The 18,423-nt window shown below is 40.2% G+C and overlaps 1 protein-coding gene across 1 annotated transcript in view; it reads left to right on the top strand.

Annotated features, from left to right (window-relative positions):
- tmtc1 (transmembrane O-mannosyltransferase targeting cadherins 1) overlaps positions 1–18,423 on the top strand; it is a 141,572-nt gene that overhangs the window by 99,443 nt on the left and 23,706 nt on the right. Inside the window, exons 8-10 of the mRNA XM_051391690.1 lie at positions 707–828; positions 10,967–11,134; positions 15,804–15,917. Of these exons, the coding sequence (XP_051247650.1) occupies positions 707–828; positions 10,967–11,134; positions 15,804–15,917 (404 nt within the window). The remainder of the gene's footprint in view (positions 1–706; positions 829–10,966; positions 11,135–15,803; positions 15,918–18,423) is intronic.

Here is an 18,423-nt window from a genome sequence, read left to right as displayed (position 1 = left end):
CCATTACCAGCAGGGCTTCGCATCAGTAGTGTTTTTCAGAGTGTGTTTGTTCATTGTGCTTCTATAATATCACTATAGGTCCCCTCTAGTCAGGGATGGCCTCAATAGCTGTCGATGAGCCCGCTGACGGCAGAACAAGCGTCTGATTGGTGTGACACTAATCAGCACTTCACACTTCTTTCGCTCTCATTACTGCTAATGAGCCGATCTGCTGAACCCAGCGAGGGGCCGCTGACTCAGCCAATTACAGGCCTGTTTGTTCAAATAAACACAGCCATGGTGGGATAACATGGAAGGAGACAAGGCAGAGGCTGTGGGCATTATGAAATATGAATGGCCTCAGATATGGGCTCTTTAGAAAAAGGAATTAACTGTTATTTGATAATTTGATCGCCTTAATTGCTTCTCTGTTGCACAGATGATTGTTAATACTTAAGACAGATTGGTCACAGCTGTGCACATATGCATGTGTGTGTGTGTGTGTGTGTGTGTGTGTGTGTGTGTGAGTGTGAGTGTGAGTCTGAATGGCACATATTACCATTCAAAACCAAGCTGCTGGAAACGGTTACGCTTGGAGCCTTTTGACTTGGTTTATTGAAAAATGTAACATCAGGTTTGTTTGCTGTGAATGTACTCATATCTCTGTTTGTCTTCCTCTCTCTCTTTCTCTCTCTCTCTCTGTCTCTGTCTTTCTCTCTCCCTGCAGAGACAGGAGAGCAGGGAGGTGTTGGTGGGAATGTTGTTCCTGGTCTTTCCCTTCATTCCTGCCAGTAACCTTTTCTTCAGGGTGGGATTTGTTGTGGCCGAGAGGGTTCTCTATATGCCAAGGTGAGTCAGAATGTGTGGGCATGTACTTACATTTATATTTGTATTGTGAATTTCTACTCCTACTCGTCTATAAAGAGTAAATAGATATAATGCCTTGGAGAAATCTCTCAGATTTTCTTAAAACAAGAACAAGATAGAAAGGGTGGACATCTAGCCTTCAAACTTTGAGTGACCAAGAAATGTCTCTTGTTACTTTTTGCAACTTGAGTCTTGTTTTAATAGTTTTCGATCACCCTGTCTATCGCTAATAATAACAATGTACTTATCAACTTAGAGCCAGTATACATACTAGGGCTGTTTTCGCTCCTTTCCTGTCAATCTTCAACTATCCCTATCAAATATAGGCATAAAGAGCCAGAACAAATGTGTTACGACCCAGCTCGTAAAGGGACAAGGGAAGCAACACACAAACCAGGTTTTTAGTGGTTGAATCAAAATGATTTATTATAAGGAGATCAGATTTCTTTACAAACCAACTAACTAGCTGAAATAAAGATTAATTTAAAGAAAAGCGTCACTATCTAATTTTACTTAACAACACAGACAGCCAAAAACAGCACCTAATCTTGTGTTTCTAGACAAAGACATTCTGTGCGTGCGTGCGTGCGTGCGTGCGTGCGTGCGTGAGTGATAATCACTTTTTAGGACTAAAGAAAGGTTGAGTACATGGGCTGGAAGTCGCCCACAGTTGTAACAATAATAAAGAAACACACCACCATTTACATAAAATCTGAGTAATGCAACCAGAACCGTGGAATGTACATATGCATTTGTATGGCAGTAGTATTTGACAACTTGGGGGGAGATGGACGAAACTACCAAAATAAGACCAATGTTGGAATAAATGAACACAATTAAAGAAATAAAATATAAACCGTGAAAAGTCATGAAAAGCACGTCTGTATGATCACTGCGTGTCACTGTCTCAGCTGTACAAGACGTCTCACCACTACTAATGATATTAATGTTTTCACTTATTTGGGATATTAATCATTTGAAAGCTGTAATGAGGTGAGCAGCGGCCCCCTCGCCTCAGCTCCAGAGAGCACTGTGGTTGTTCCTGGTGTGTATGTGTCAGTGTGTCTTTACACACTCTCACACAGCAGTATCACTCTCAAGTCAAGAGCCTCTCCACTCTCATTGAAGAGTCTCTACTTACTTTGTTTTTCTGCTCTCAATTGCTCTCCGTCCTCCTCTTCTCTGTCAGCTAATCTGTCCATCATTCCCTCAGTCCCCAGCTGCCGCTGTCACTCTCTCCATCACTCCCTCATTAACCCCAAATCTCGTCCCTCGCTTTAAGACTTTTGTTTTCCTCCCATCTATCTTCTTCCCCTTATCCTTTCATCTCTCATTTGTTTGTTTCTTTCCATCTCCACCTCCTCTCAAGTTCACTCCAGACTAAATTGCCATCTCTCAGAGCTGTTTTTTCCTCATTTTTTCTCTCTCTCTGATTCCATAGGCAGTTTATCCTTTCAGTTTTGTGATGCGTGAAGTGTGTAAATGTTTCCCATGAATCATGAGATCCTTAAGGGCCGTGGGTGACCTTGATTCGGCTTAGAGGGCCCATGGGTTCTGCTCATACATACTCGCAGGAAACACTCTCACAGTGAATTCTCCCTCCAAGCAGGGGGGCTTTAGCTGGAAGCAGATGCCTTCAGGGGGTAGAGCTCAGAGAAATCCCTTGACTTGATCTCCCTCAGCGCTCGCTTAACCTGCTGCATGGCTAATTGCAGTGTCACTGTCGACAGACACTTCTGCTTCTGCTTCAACAGTTCTCAGCTCTGACTCCCTTTTCCTCTCTGAGAGGAGTGAGGGCTACATGCTTCCACATTGGAAGCAGCCTTTCCTCCAGATGGTTAGTGCGTAGGAGAGTATTATGCATGTTCAGTATTGATATATGTAAATATTCACTGTTGCACCATTACATGTAATGTAATGTGCGTTTCATGTAGCCAACCAGTAACACCCACTGCAGACACCCAGTCACCTCAGCTGTGTATTGGTAGACACAGAAGGAAGCAGGTTATGAACAGTGTTATTTCCTGCTGACCTTGCCTTTGTGTTTCCGTGGTGACATATGAGCGTCAGCAGCTCTGCTGCTCTGGCTCATCGGCCCTGAGACAGTAGAGTAAAGAGGGAAGTCTGCACTGTAAAGGAAATCATTTCACTGCAAAAACAACTCAGAGCAGAGAAATGTTTCACTGAAGGCACAAACACACGTTACAGTTGGCCGCTGTCATGGTTCCATTGAAAGCGTAATACTCTCACTCCTACAGTACACCCACATACACACTCTGACCGTAAGTTTTTCTTAAATCCACCCTTGAAAAACCAGACATTCACACATGACCTCTTCTGCTGACTGTTCTGCTGGCTGCATTGATTCCCTAACACCCTGTCCTTAACTTTACTACACTACATAAATTCGACCAGAACCTTCACCTGAACCTAATCCACATTTCAGTCACAAGCCTGTGCACTCGTTCAACACTTTATCTCCAACATGACACCCCATCAATACTGTTAGCAGCTAAAGTAAACACACATCAACAAAATGCCTTTTTAATGACATTAATTGCTTCTACATTTCGTTGTCAGCAGGCAGTTCAGTTCTGAAAATAGTGTAAATCTGCCAGTTTATAAAAGATGAACTCCTTGTAACTCTCAGAGAGACCTATGATTATTCAGTATAAGAAGGAATGAATCTGAATGTAGGGTTTACAGGTCTAAAGAATCATGTTCTATTCTTACAACCTGAATCTTATTCTAGTAGTTGCTATCTAATATGATATGATTATGTGCACTACCTTCCTAAAATTCATCTTTTGACAAAATTTTTTTTAATTTTAGTCAAATTTAAGTCATTGAGAGTAAAAGCATGTTTTTGTAAGTGACATTTTTGCTGACCTGTGTTTTTTTTAATGTCTTTTAAGTATTTTGAGACTACATCTTTATTGTACACAGTTACCATGGTTACAGGAGTTGTTCTCTAGTATTATGGGATTAGTGGAAAAGGCACTGTTTACTTGTCCTTGTGTCCATGTCACTATGCCCTGCAGTAATACAGCCAGTAGGCTGACTCTCCTCAGTTGGTGTTTACTGAAATACTGATCAGTGTTTAGGTTTAGTTTAAGAAGTTAACCTAAAATGTTGGCTAATGTAGTGATATTTCTTTAGTGAACATCCAGAGGCAGATTTAGGTGGACAACATCCTAATCTTAGAATTTACTCGTTCCTTTTAAAAACAAAGTGAAAGATTGCAAATTGAACCTAACATTGACGTTACAAATGCATGGCTCAACAGTAAGGATTGCCCAGTTGCCCGGGGCAAGTAAAATGCCAAGTCAGGCCAATAAATCAAACCTGATTCAACAGGTATGATATTGGAGTCACTTTTCAAAGGCACATCAAGTTTCCCAAAAAATATGCTGGACTGCCATAACAAGAGCCAACGGTCTTTGTTGCTATTGATAATTGCTAATAAATAAAATACTGTTTTACTCAATCAGTCGAGATTACCGGTGTGTGAATCTAAATAAAAACAAATTCACTTGTCTATTCATCCGTCCATCAATCGTTTCGTTTTTATTCGTTGACGAAAAATGCAATACATTTCGTCATACTTGAAGTTCACAAAGCATACTTTTCATTTATTTTTGTTGTGAAAAATAGGTCAGAATTAACACTGCATTAAAGAAGCATGGGTATGTGGTGTCATACACTATGTTTATTACTAGGTTATCACTATGTTATTATGTTTTTGTATAATCCATAAAAAATGTAAGGCAACTTGTTGTGAGAATAAGATCTCTAGTAGTTTGGTGACGTATGGCTAAATATTTTGGGCGGGGTAGCACTAAATTTGGCTGTTAGAAATTGGTAGTTTCCCTAATGATGCAGGTTGGAAGGTCAAATAACGTGAACTTGTTTCAGAATATAAGTCACAAATAGACATGCTTCCCATATGTCTCCATCCCGATCTTCTCCTCTTACTCTCCGTGTAATGATAATAGAGGTGCTTGGTTCGTGGCTCTTTCTCCAGCAGGATTCTGGGAAATTTAAGTATTATTTTATTTAAGAGTCCCTAGCTTGTTCTGATGTACAAACAAACAATGTTCAATCGATTTGGCAGTGACATGCAGCAAATATACTATCAGGTACACCCATGCAGCTGAAATGAATGCAGTTTGTGGTGCTCCTGAATTGTATTCTGTTATATCGACGTCTGTTTCCTGGCAACTGAGTGTATCAGCAGTCAACAAGTAAAGGTAGTGGAAAAGAGAGGCCAAAAAGTAACCCAAAAAGTCCAAACCATAAACATAAAATTTTTTCAAGGATAACAACTCTAATATGGTCTACAAGTCAAAGTGGATAAAGTTCCTAGAATATATAAGCACCCACACACAGGCCTGTTGTTGTTTCAGAAAATGGTAAGGACATGCATGCCTTTTGCACGTAGAAGAGAGCATTTATGTGTACCTTTGGGGGGTGTGTGTGTGTGTGTGTGTGTGTGTGTGTGTGTGTGTGTGTGTGTGTGTGTGTGTGTGTGTGTGTAGCATGGTAATGTGCATCGGGGGCATTGGTCTACAAGCTGATTGGGGTGTTTTTCATAAGAGAATTCATGTAGGATAATCAAATTTTCTGCAATGTTGATTCACACGCTGTTGGGTTTCAGTGCACACACACACACACACACACACACACACACACACACACACACACACACACACTGCTATAAATCCGTCTTGCCAGTGTAGATGCTACCCTATACTATACATCGTAGTGCAGAAGGCAGACTTTATGTATTTGCTGTATTTCTGCATTTTCTGTTCTGTGTTTGATGTCAAGAATTCTCAGTCTTCTATCTGTAGTTCCCTCTCTGTTGTCAGTCTGTACTCAGCGTGTGTTATTGAGTCTTTGACTCCTCACCTCTCCTTCCTCATTCAGTAGTTGGTTGAACAAAGCCTCCATTTTTCTGTCAACGCTTTCACTCAATACTTTATTTTTCCTAAATTTACCAGTCTAGGTTAACAAGCTACAATGAAAAAACACTTTACCTTTTACCACAGTTGAGCTTAAATTGAATACTCCAGAAACTTAAAATGGATGAAGGAAAATCTTGAATAAATGAGTGTAGAAATATAATGAATGGTGGCTATTTGTTTACCAGTTGATAAAGCCATAAGTCAAGTAGCATTCAGTGTACAGTCTGACTTTAGTTTTTATCAGACTGTGTTGAGGGCTGAAATGTATCAGCATTCCTGAGCTCTACTCAAAATGACAAATCTTTCCATCTCTTGTTCTGACAGTTGCTATTTCTGACTGCTCTGTACCTAGATGAAAACTCACAAACTGGAAAGTGTTGTTATGTTACTATGACAACAGAGGACTGTGAGCTGTTATGTCATTAGCTACAGGCATATTTAAAATTGGTTTTAATATGGTGATTCTGATGCTCACTGCTTCTTTTTTCTGCTTTGATGTGTTTGAAATATGTGTGAAACAATACATTATAACGTCTTGGGGTTTAAGCTACTAACCATAAAACTGCAAGTTCAAGTTGGGGTGGGGATACTTTGTTGCATGTTATTCTCCATCTCATTTAAGACGAACAAATAAACAAACAACTAAACTGTTGATCCCACACACTGGGTCTCGGTCTGGTATCAATTATCATTCAATGCTGGTATTATCAGACAACCACTTCCACCACAGATCTTACCTGGGGACACTGGGAATGAATGCACTAACAGTTAAAAAAGATACGGTACACTGACTAACCAGCCTCTACCTAATCTCTATAAACATATATTTGCATATGAATGCAGAACCTGTAAGCAAGGGAACAGGATTTTGGCATCAGAAGCATTCAGGTTTCCATTTGTAGTCCGCTTAGTATTAACCAATCATGGTTGAGCGGGCTTTGGTTGCATACAGGTAAACATTCCCTGTGGAGAGCGAAATAGGTGGAACACATTGGCTGAAATGCAACCCAGGAACCTATCAGCCATTGCCAGATGACAATTTAGCATTTAAAAAAAAAAGTTTTTAGAGATTAGCCGAAATGTGTCTTTCTCTCATCATGGTCGCATCTCAAGTGGCTAATCAGACTGCAGAGGAAGTGTTGGCCTGAATATCATTTTCCGGATGTAATGTAATATCACTTCATTATGTAAAATGTAATACATTTTCACCTGCATTTTGTCATAAATTATTACATATTATTACAAAAAGTGGGAGTTAGACTTTTTTTATGAACTGCATTTTGAATGCGCTGAAGCTTTTTGATGTGCTTTCCACACATCCGATTCGAGTCGAAAGAAGAAATGAAATGAAAGTGCAAGTTTTTTCAGGTTGCTGTTTGACATGAAGTCCCTGAGTTTGGCTGTATTTGTAAGATGGTAACAAGCTTTTATGTGGTTACTTACACTAAGATCAGAGTCAAATATAAAGCCAAGATAGGACCATAGGTCAGTGGCGGGAGTCTAATTTAATATGTTTATTTTAGATTCATTTTTAAAAATATAACATGTACAGATGAAAAGATTATTATTACAACCAATATTTAATCAGATAAACTTGTTAAGATCAATATCTCTTTTGCAACAGAGACAGTAGAGATAGAGATACATACATATATAGTAGAGATAAGACACACAACACACAGTCAGTCATAAGGACATACAAACAGCATAAGAAACAATCAGTGACAGAATGACTGATGGCTGCACACACTGTTTGTCTGACACAGCTGACAGGACATACAGCGAGGAACAGAGGGAGTGAGGGAGGTGTCTGAGCTGGTTAATGTCTACCTGCCAATTTGGGGACGGATGGTGTGAAAGAGTATAAAAAGAGAGACAAAGAGGCTTGGAAAGGCCAAAGTCGCTGCTCTTTTCTCTTGAAGTTAGCCTTTGTGTTTTTTTAAGGCATTTTGTGGATTTTTGCTTCCAGCTTTGTTGCTGAGTTCTTCTCCTTAGTCAGTTGTTTGCATTCAAGTGCATTTATATTATATTTATATCCTGATGTATCACATTAGCAGATTTTAATAAGATATCCTCAGTGTCCTAAAATGTTTATCCTCACGTGGTAGTTTTTGCTTTTGTCGATTAAGACTTTATATGCCAAGCAAAGCAACAGACATTTGTCAAATATATTATAGCACAGACTCTCCTCCTTTGACTGACCATTTGTTTCTACTGTCATCCCAGATATTCTTTTAACACTGAAATATTGGTGACAGTGACATACAACCATAACAACAAGTCCTCAATGTTTTATTTTCTCTCTAGACATGTTTTTTCAGATTTCTGACAGGGCTGTTTCTTCTTCTGATTATCTGGCTGGATTCCACTGTAACATATATTACCACCTGGCTGAATTTATTCTTATTTTATTCAGTTCTACCCATGTGAATAAAATTGAAAGAAATTGGTTCGCCTTATTTCATTTCTTAGAACATCAGAAATGTGTGTAAGATTCACTTGACAACTTGACAAACATGGTCTAGCCTGGGTCTTTGTCCTGTAGGGTTCAGTCAAATCAGTTCAACTTCGACAGGCAAATTCATGACATTGACTGATTGCAAATGGTCCCGGCAGTGCTGACCTTTTGAGAAAATGAAGTGGAACATACCAGAGTCTAATGCTCCATGGACCCAAAAACACAGAAGCAAGAGAAAGCCTTAGGAAAAAGAATCTGCCACCTTGGAACACAGCATCCAATTTGTGATTCTCCAAACTCATCTTGGTGGTCTTTCTGGAAGGATCAACATGCGTTAGCTAGTCCTTCGCCACCCTCCTTCCAATCTGGGTTGATTGCAGTTCACACACTGCGCAGCTTTGTGTCTCTACAGTAGGGATGGGATGATATACTGCATATAAAGCTCAGATTAATTGTGGTGAATTTCCATTATAATCGGAAATATCTTCACAGGGCTTGGCTTAAAAAAGCTGTCCGGCTCTCCAGCATACAGTCCTATATTGATTTCCTGATTGATTTTGATCAAAGGGAAGCTTGTCTCTTTCCAGTCATTCCAAAATCCTGATCCTGTCATCATGGCTAGAGGCTAATCTTGCCAGTTGTATGCCCCACAAAAAAAAGTTAAATTGGATGTGTGGAAATAATATAGATTCCAAAATAAAGAACAAGGAGATGAGGTGTAATGCAATAACTATTGATTTTTGTATGTTTTATTTCCATTTTAAAAGTATGAAAAATATTTTCATGATTATCGTGATAATATTGTGTATCGCAATTACTTTGGCCAAGATGATTGTGAAGAAATTTTCATATTTCATTGTCCAATTACTACTCTACAGAGAACTAAAGCCTTATTCAAAATGAAAAAGGCATTTGTAATAACAGGCACTACATATGTTTAGATTAAAAAAAAAACAAACACCATATAGTGTTTTTCCTGACCTTTAACAAACCGTTTTTCCCATGAGCCCCAGACAATTGTGTGTCAAACGTTACAACTCTATGGGTGAGCTCTCTATTAGAAATGGAAATAATTCAATGATAATGACAATTAAACATCACTTAACTGTAGTTTTTTGAGATTTGCTACAATATCACAAAACAAAATATCGCGATACTCAAGTGTATTGATATTTTCATACCTAATAATGTGGATTAAATCCCAGTATCCCTAGAATCTTACACCTGTGTACCTGGTACTCCTTGGCAAGCATTATTGGCATTACTGTGCTAACAGAGGATACAGAATGCATCCATTTTGTCACAGACTAAATGCAGTACACAACATTCAAGTAACCACCATCAAACACTTATATCACATGGATGTGCAAATTAATTTCATCATGCTGCTTTCTATGTGATTAGGCACTTAGGCTACGGGCACACTGCATGTCTTAATGTTCAATGATTTTTTTGCGTGGTTGTTCACATTATGATTTAAATGCGACCGCCATCAGACTCCATTGTGAACAGTCTACTGCCACAAAGTAACCCGCATGCGCAGCACGCTGTGTTTACAGACGTAAATATACGTCACATGTCAGTGTGTGTGTATCAGTTTTTAAGTATTTGTGCAATCGGAGCTGACAAAATTATGATTATGATTATGATATTGCCGTGACCCGCCTCCTCCGGCGCAGAATTGTGACGTACGTCTCACTTCAATGACATAAAAGTCGGATGAAATGCGACCTTAGCGTTCAGACTGAGGTCGCTTTGAAAAACTCTGATAAAAAAATTAGATATGTATTGGATTTAAGACCACATGTGAAAGTGGATCGGACATTACAAATCAGCAGCTTACAGACACCTCCATTCCTCCCTCTTCTTTACACTTCTCTGTCTCCCACCTTCTCTCACAATTATTTCTTTCTTTATCTGAACCGGGCTGTCCTCTAATCTTAGCTCTTATTTTTTCAGCCTTATCACCATTCCAAGTCATGCGACTCTAAACCTCCTTCGATATTTTCTCTCAGTGTTGCCTCCTCCCTTTTTTTGTGTTATTGTTGCTTTAAGGCACACTATTTCAGCATATCTGCACTTGGATGGAAACTGCAATAGTGTGGAAGGAATGACAAAAAACTGTGTGTGTGTGTGTGTGTGTGTGTGTGTGTGTGTGTGTGTGTGTGTGTGTGTGTGTGTGTGTGTGTGTGTGTGTGTGTGTGTGTGTGTGTAAATTGTCTTGTACTTGTACAGCGCCTTTCTAGTCTTCCGACCGCTCAAAACGCTTTTACACTACGTGCCACATTCACCCTTTCACACAAAGTCGATCGAAGAGAAACCGATGCTGATGACATTGAACCTGATGCACAGCTGTGTGTGTGTGTCTGTGTCTGTGTGTGTCTGTCTGTGTGTGTGAGAGAGAGAGAGAGAAACAATGATAGAAAACACAGCACATTTTATCATGTGATCTAGGTCAAGGGGTTTGGGGAAAGTGGTTTAGATTTAGTTTTTTAAGGGAAGCCACAGCAGCCACCCATGGTGACAATATGAGCATATGAAGTGATTTAGGTAAAAGGCACCACCAGGGGGCATTTGTTATTGCACACAGGTTTAAGGAAGAATGTGTTGAGTGAGAGGATGCAGTAACAGATTGAGAAGAGCTCATGGACCATGCGTAATAATACCTTTTTTTTGTTTTACTCTCCCCTCCTAGTATGGGCTACTGCATCTTGGTGGCTCACGGCCTGGGTCGGCTGTGCTCGGTGGTGGGCCGCTGGGGCACCACGGTCCTCAGCGTCTCCATGCTGCTGCTGCTCCTGCTCTTCTCCTGGAAGACCGTCCAGCAGAACCATGTCTGGCTCTCCAGGGAGGCCCTCTTCCGGTAAGTGTGTGTGAATATGCTTAACATATGCATAGGCTCACACACCAGCACTGTCTTCATCATTACACTTTTGCCTTTGTGCTGTAAACAGTCCATCAGGTTGTAAAACCTGGCAAATCAGCGCACGATAAGTACATTTATGTGCTCATTAAAACGAGTTGTAAAAATGTTACAGTATGCGGTCCCCTCTCTTTAATGATAACAGAGCATCTCCAAACCTGCAGCTCTTGTAGAGTGTTCCCGGTCTGCAGAGGTCAGTACCTATCAAAGAGGCTCCAAGGAATGAAAAGAACCGGACACAGGGTCATGGGGGGCCAAGGCTCATTGATGCACGTGGGGAGTGGAGGCTGGCCAGTGTGGTCCGATCCAACAGACGAGCTACTGTAGCTCAAACCGCTGAAACAGTTAATGCTGGTTCTGATAGAAAGGTGTCAGAACACACAGTGAATCACAGTCTGTTGGTATGAGGCTGCAGAACATTCTGACCACCAGGGTGCCCAGGTGGTCAGAATGGTATGACTGACCGGTGTATATAAAAAATTGGCAGCATTCAGTATAAAGGGACTGAAGTGGCCAAGACATCCCTGCTTTTTTTTCCTTTAAGATATTTTTGGGGCTTTTATGCCTTTATTTAATAGGACAGGTTAAGATAGACAGGAAATTGGGAAGACAGACAGATGGATGAGATGCAGCAAAGGGCCAAATCGAAGTAATACATGATGTAATCAGGTGCTACACAAATCGAAGTAATATATGATTTAATAATGTGCTACACAAAAAAGACATCACGAGTAAATTCCCAATTACACAACGCCCCCTGTACGCACTGTCCCCCAGGGGGACTTTCTTGTTGTCTGTCATTTAACCCCCAAATTCTACTGGGCACGTCTTTATAACGTTGTGTCTGTGTCACGGGTTGGCTCTGTGATCCATGCGTCTTCAAATCCCACCGAGAGTGTTTCAGAGGCGGGGCTTCTTCAGAGCATGTTACCTGCCCTACGTTGTTTACTTGTGGATTTTGTCTTCAAAAAGGATACACTCAATTTAAAATCTCCTCCAACCTGCCTGACTGATTTACTTTTGGCCTGGTGCCACTATGTTGATGTAGGGATGTACCGTGGCGCTTCTGGTGGAATTTGGGGGTTACTGTCTATATATGATTTGTGCAGCTGTATTATTTTGGAAGAAATTAAAAACTAACAGATCTTCCAGATTGTGCATTTATAAGGGTGTGGAGAGAAAAGATGAACAGAGACACTGATAGTACGGTAGTGATGCACGGGTCGACATGACCTGTGGGTTGGGCTAGAAAATAAAACAGGTTCAGGAGGGCGAGTCAACAAAGCACAATTCCAAGTAAGTTATTAAGAAACACTGTGAGCAATAGTCTCTGAAACGCACACACATGCTCCACAGCAAAAAGTGCCTCCAGGGGTCAGCTCAGCTGCCCGATGCTCAAAGTGCGTCAAAATGGGTTAAATCCTGGAACTGTGGAATTTTTCCACAAAATGCAGCCAAACACTGGGCTAAAAAAGGCCGCATATACCTACACATGTAGGCTACTTTATTGTTAATATTCACAAAAGCCCTGATTCTACCAAGCAGTTCTGTTCAGTTCGATACGCAGTTTTTGCTTTTCTACTGTCAAAAGTTGTGGATGGTACCAATAGAACCTCAGTGGAGCTACGATGCTGATGTAGTGTATCAGTGTATTTTCCACATTGTTTTGTTCAGCAGTCTTTTGTATCGCTGCCTGCAGCCTTTTCTTAAACAAAGCTTGTGTCCTTGTTTTAGGCTAATAAACAACCGTGTGTGTGCGTAGCAAGGAGCGAATGAGAGAGAGAGAGAGCGACAGAAAAGTGACTGTGAATAGGAGATGAGCAGAGGCAATGGTTAGCTCTAAGCTGTCAATCTGGCAGTAAATGTAGAGTGTAAGTTACAGTGTGTCAGTTAATATACACTGCAGCTTCTCAGGGTTTCAAGGGTACTGCACCGAAAAACGCAGCTTATAAGGAAAGGATGCATCGTTTGTGTGTGTGTGTGTGTGTGAGAGAGAGAGAGAGAGAAAGAGAGAGTTCATGTGTTTAATGAAGGGTTACATATTATGCTGCTATTCAAAATGGCTGCAATTAATGAAAAATTGTGTGTGGGGGAAAAACTGCAGTTTCACCATCAGTGAGTATAAATCTGTGACATTGTATGATTTACTTTAGGGGCATGTGTAACTATGTAGTTGTTACTTAGAGTTTAGTTGTGACTGATCTCTGTCGTCCGACCACTTTTATTTTAGTAATGCATAAATCACAACTTAGTCATTATTTTGTTATAACTAGGCTAAGTTTGAACTTCCACACAGCTGCTGCAACAGGCTTCTGAAAATGATGACATGATGGCATAAATCAGATTGATAGAGTGTGTCTTACACTTCACCAAGAGGAATATTATAGGAAACATGCTCAGTGTAAACGCAGCATTGGAGCTGCCCGTCTTTCTCTGTGATGGTTGTTTTTGTTTGTGATAATAACCGTCAGCAGACTGATGCTTTGGTGATATGCAGTGGGTACATGCAGCTACACAAATGTGTCTTTCACTAAACAACACAATGAAGTCAGTGGAGAGGACTGTGACTGTGTGTGTTTTGTAATTAACTTAACTAAATCAGTGAGCATGTATAGGAACTGGTAGATCAATATATACATCTTGCCTATATGATGTTGTTCAGCCTGCGTGCTGTTTATTGATTTATGTCTGTGTCTGTCGCTCTCTCTATGACAAATGAGAATGACAAACTGTAAAGCCCTGAAGGTTTTTTTTCCACACATTTCTTTTTCCATTTTCCAGTCAGACCTGCAAATGTTGGAAGACTGATTCTGTGTATGTGTGTTTACGTGGAGGTTGTTTATTACTACTGTTGGTGTGTTAACACAGAGGTACACACAGTTGAAACACTGGCAGAAGCCCCTTTAGGACAGGATTAACATTACAGGAGGTGGAGGTGGGGAATGACATTTTCACTGTGCTAATGTAACTCCGGACGACATTTTAACCATCAGGAGATTACAGGATCTGCTCTGTAACAGACTCCGTGGACACTGAGTTGAAGGGGATAGAAGATACTGCGTGAGGAGAATTTCAATCATAAATCTCACTCCTTCTCTGAATCATTACTCAGTCAAATCTGAACACACAGACGTGAAACGCATATTGATATCATTCAGTGTGACTTTCATTTTCACCCATGAGTAGCTTTTACGGGGTCTTGCTCTCCTGATGGTTTTAATTTTTGTGTCACCATATTGGTTTCCAAATAGTTGCTTTACACAAAAGTCAAATTTCAGACTGAGCTCATAATTTTTTTAAATAAAAAAAAAAAAAAAAAAACTAACCCCAGTGGCCGTTATGTGAACTGCCGTCAGCATCCTGATACTCTCACTCAGTATACAGTCCGTAGGCCGGGGGCGTTTCTAGAGGGGGCACCTGGGGTGGCCAAAAAACGTGCTGTTTTATTTGCATGTGGTGTAAATGTGATATTTTCGCCTAGTGTATTTGAATATTTCTGCAAACTGAGGTCCATAAACAGTGTTGGAACTGGACAAATTGGGAATAATGGAAATCTGCAACACATACTTGATGCCACCCCTGTATAATTCAGTGCCTCACTTATGCAAATATATGGTTTCAAAGGAGGTTTTCAGTAAAAATGTGTTTTGACATCGGGTGTTTTATACTAATACTCAGCTAATTTATGGAGACATACAGTACAGTAGACAAAAAAGCCTGGAAACGCCCCTGTCGTAGACACAAGTGAGCATCATCCTGGGCATTGGCCAAAAAGGCCTTAGATGAGACAAAAAAATTATAAATTACAATCATTTAGAATAATGTTACTATCCTGCAATGTTTCTATATTTTATCTGGACCATTTACTGCAGCACCAGCCGACAAAGAAACGTGCCAATGGCAAGCTAGCCAGATCAGCCCGACAAGTCAAGATGAAGCTATTTGACAGTATTTTGCTAAAACAACAACATCACAATATATTCCACAGGGTTTGCATTAATATTAGATTTGACTTTGGACTTTGTGTTGTTTGTAGACATTAGCGGTATCCATTTATAAGCTAACATTAGTTTAACTGTTGACACTGTAGGGAAGCATAAAGAGAAGCCACTTGGGAGCACACATAAATGTCACACCATCAGTCTACAGGGAACCAAGAAAACCTGGGAAGGTCAACCCATTTTTTAAGTTACGTTACAACCTGTTCACTCATTGGCAATAAAAATTGATTACTATATAAAAATGTTACATAAAATATGTCAGAATCTTAAATATGGAGCCTTTAAAATACAAGGACGTCCATCCGAATGAGATTCAAACTACAGGAGGACCAGTGAGTAATAGCCGGCTGTAATTATTTCTGGGGTGGGGGTGAAAATGACCCCCAAAGGCACTCTGGGCAGGATTAAAATGACTGACCAGATCAGGTGATGTTAAAATCACTCCACTTCCCCAAGAGACATAAATCCAGTCCCAATGGGGCTACAGACTTTCCTTAAAATGCTTTTTTCACTCTCAGTGATTTTGCTCAGATGTCTGCATCTCATTTCTTTCTGCACACTGACTTCCTCCCTCCTCCTTCTCCTCCTCCTGTCCTCCTTGTTTTCAGCTCTGGTATCCAGACTCTGCCTCACAATGCCAAAGTCCACTACAACTACGCCAACTTCCTGAAAGACAGCGGCCGGCACCACGAGGCCATTCACCACTACACCATGGCCCTCAGGTCAGTTCTCTGACTGCACTAATCCAACACATTCACACAGTACCTTGGTCAAGCTGTTTCCTGTTGCTAATAAAGCTGTTTCATTCATGAGTCTGTTCAAAGTTTTTCTTCAGCATCGAAACCTCACGGCTGATCATTCCCTCATGCTGCCACCATGCGTCTATTTTTGTGCATGTTTTGCAAAAACCCAGAGCTTCAGTTCATGTTTCAAATGCTGCAAAACCTCTCCTTGAGTCACTGTACATCACTCCATTCTACTCAAAAGTCAGATTATTTGAACTTGAACTCTACAACTTAAATGTAGAGGAAGTGCGCAGGGAAAATGTTTAAAACCTAAGCTAAAAACAGCTACCAGAGCCCATAGTCATCAGGTGTCTCAGAATCACTAGCAGCACTGTGCTGAAAGTTAAGCTAACACTAAAAGTACTTCTACTACAGTCATGCTTGAGAGCAGCGTCTTTTTCCACAACTTAACGCTGAAGGGTGAGGAGATTTATAATTGCAGAAATTAGTGGTTGTGACAGACTCAAATCACTGTTTCAAAGCCATGTTTTCTATGTCGCTGAAAGGTGTAGAGGACTTCAGTTAATGCAGCTTTTTCATCGTACACGTCTGTCAAGAAATTACTCAATCTCTGCTGAAACAGTATCTTTTATTACAGTCATTGTCCTCAGGGAGTGTTTCTCCTCCTGCAGAATATGCACACATGTCTTAGCCTGAACGCCATCTCCTGCAGCTCTTAACAGCTCAGAACTCCTCTGGAGCTCTCCTAAATATCAGCACAGACTTCATAAGTTTAGAGAGTTGACAGAAAGTTTGTCCTCCTGGACCTAAATGCATCACTCACAATTTGTTTTGCTACTGAGGACTGATTTCCTGCTGTGAGATGCATGATAAGTTCTGCTTATAATTGACTCTGCATAAACTAACGTTTACGGTGTTAACTAAGTGTGACCTGGTGGAAGAACAAGCATTCACAACTTGATCTCAAACAAAATAATAAGTATTCACAGTCATACATATATATGTGACATATCTAAAGTTGAAATAGGTATCATGAAGAGTGGCTTCTTTCACAGTGTTATATCATTGTTGCATTAGGCTGTCATATCAGCAGCCTGTCACTACACATTTGCAGAAGAAGTCCGTACTGTACTGTATGTCTCCATAAATTGGCTCAATATTAGCATAAAACACCCAATGCCAAAACACATTTTATTGAAAACTTCCTTTGCCACCATATATTTGCATAAAACGTCCTTTGTCACAATACATCTGCAAATATATTGTGATATAAGAAGTTTGTATGGAAATGTGTGGTGACAATGAAAATGTAATGCAGATTTTAATGACAGTTTTATGTAGAAGGATTGTGACAGTTGGAGATTAATACAGATATATTGTGACAAGTAGCATTATCCAGATAGGTCGTACAGACAGTTCAAAGCTAATGTGTTGTGACATAAAGTTTCAGTATGTGGTGATACAGGAAGTTGCATACCGTTTTTTTTTTAGTGAAGGGAGTTTGTATGCAAACGAACCAGTGTGTAGGATTTAGTGGCATCTAGCAGTGAAGTTTCAGATTACAGCCAACTGAATACAGCTCATCTTCATGACTCACTTCTGGAGACAGCCTCAAGTGGCTGGAATTGCCGTTTTTGTTACTTCTGTGTTGGCTTCAATTGCAGGCACGGAGGTTGCCGCTTGATCTAGTGCCAGTGTTTGGTTTGTCCATTCTGGGCTACTGTAGAAAAATGGCAGTTCAACATGGCAGACTCTGTAGAAGAGCTCCCTCTGTAGGATGTCTATTGGTGATGTCTAATGTCTAATGTCTGATAAACAGTAGTCATAAACACACCTGATGCCCAACTCTCCCTAAGGCAGCCTTGGTCTTTGGAATGTGTTTGGCTAATGGCATAATGAATTACACTTCTCCTAACTAGAGTGAGACAGCCAGAGTGTGAATACATGAAGATGAATATAAAATATTATACTGCCTGTAAAGAATAAACATGGAATGACAAAACATAATATAGTTTGCTTCATGTTCACAGAACCTTATCCCTGAATGCATTTTTCCACTACAATATAAAGAGCTCATTCTAAGGTACAAAAACACAACCATTCTTATTTTCGGTGGTTATACACTAATGAAAACATACCTGAATATAAATGAATATTATATTCCATTTCTGCCTATAGACCCTCCTAAATGTTACACACTGGACCTTTAAAAGTTATTACCACATTTTGTAAACTAGTTTTTATTCACAACTCCCCAGTACAAGGTGTGTCCTTGAACATTTACAGGAAGAAAAAGCAGTAGTGTTATATAAATAGGTGAGAGGGATTTTTTTTACATGCATTTGGCACATGATGGATAGCCAGGAACTCAAGGTCACTGCATATAAAATAAGGTCTTTTTGTTTGATGGGACCTTCAAGAAAGCATGCACTATTTTCTGGCTTATATCCAACGTACCACACTGCACTGTACTTAGTGTATC

The sequence above is a fragment of the Dicentrarchus labrax genome, unplaced genomic scaffold (genome assembly GCF_905237075.1).
Source record: "Dicentrarchus labrax unplaced genomic scaffold, dlabrax2021, whole genome shotgun sequence".
In the NCBI taxonomy this organism is placed as follows: domain Eukaryota; kingdom Metazoa; phylum Chordata; class Actinopteri; family Moronidae; genus Dicentrarchus; species Dicentrarchus labrax.
This window is presented reverse-complemented; position numbering and strand designations above follow the sequence as displayed.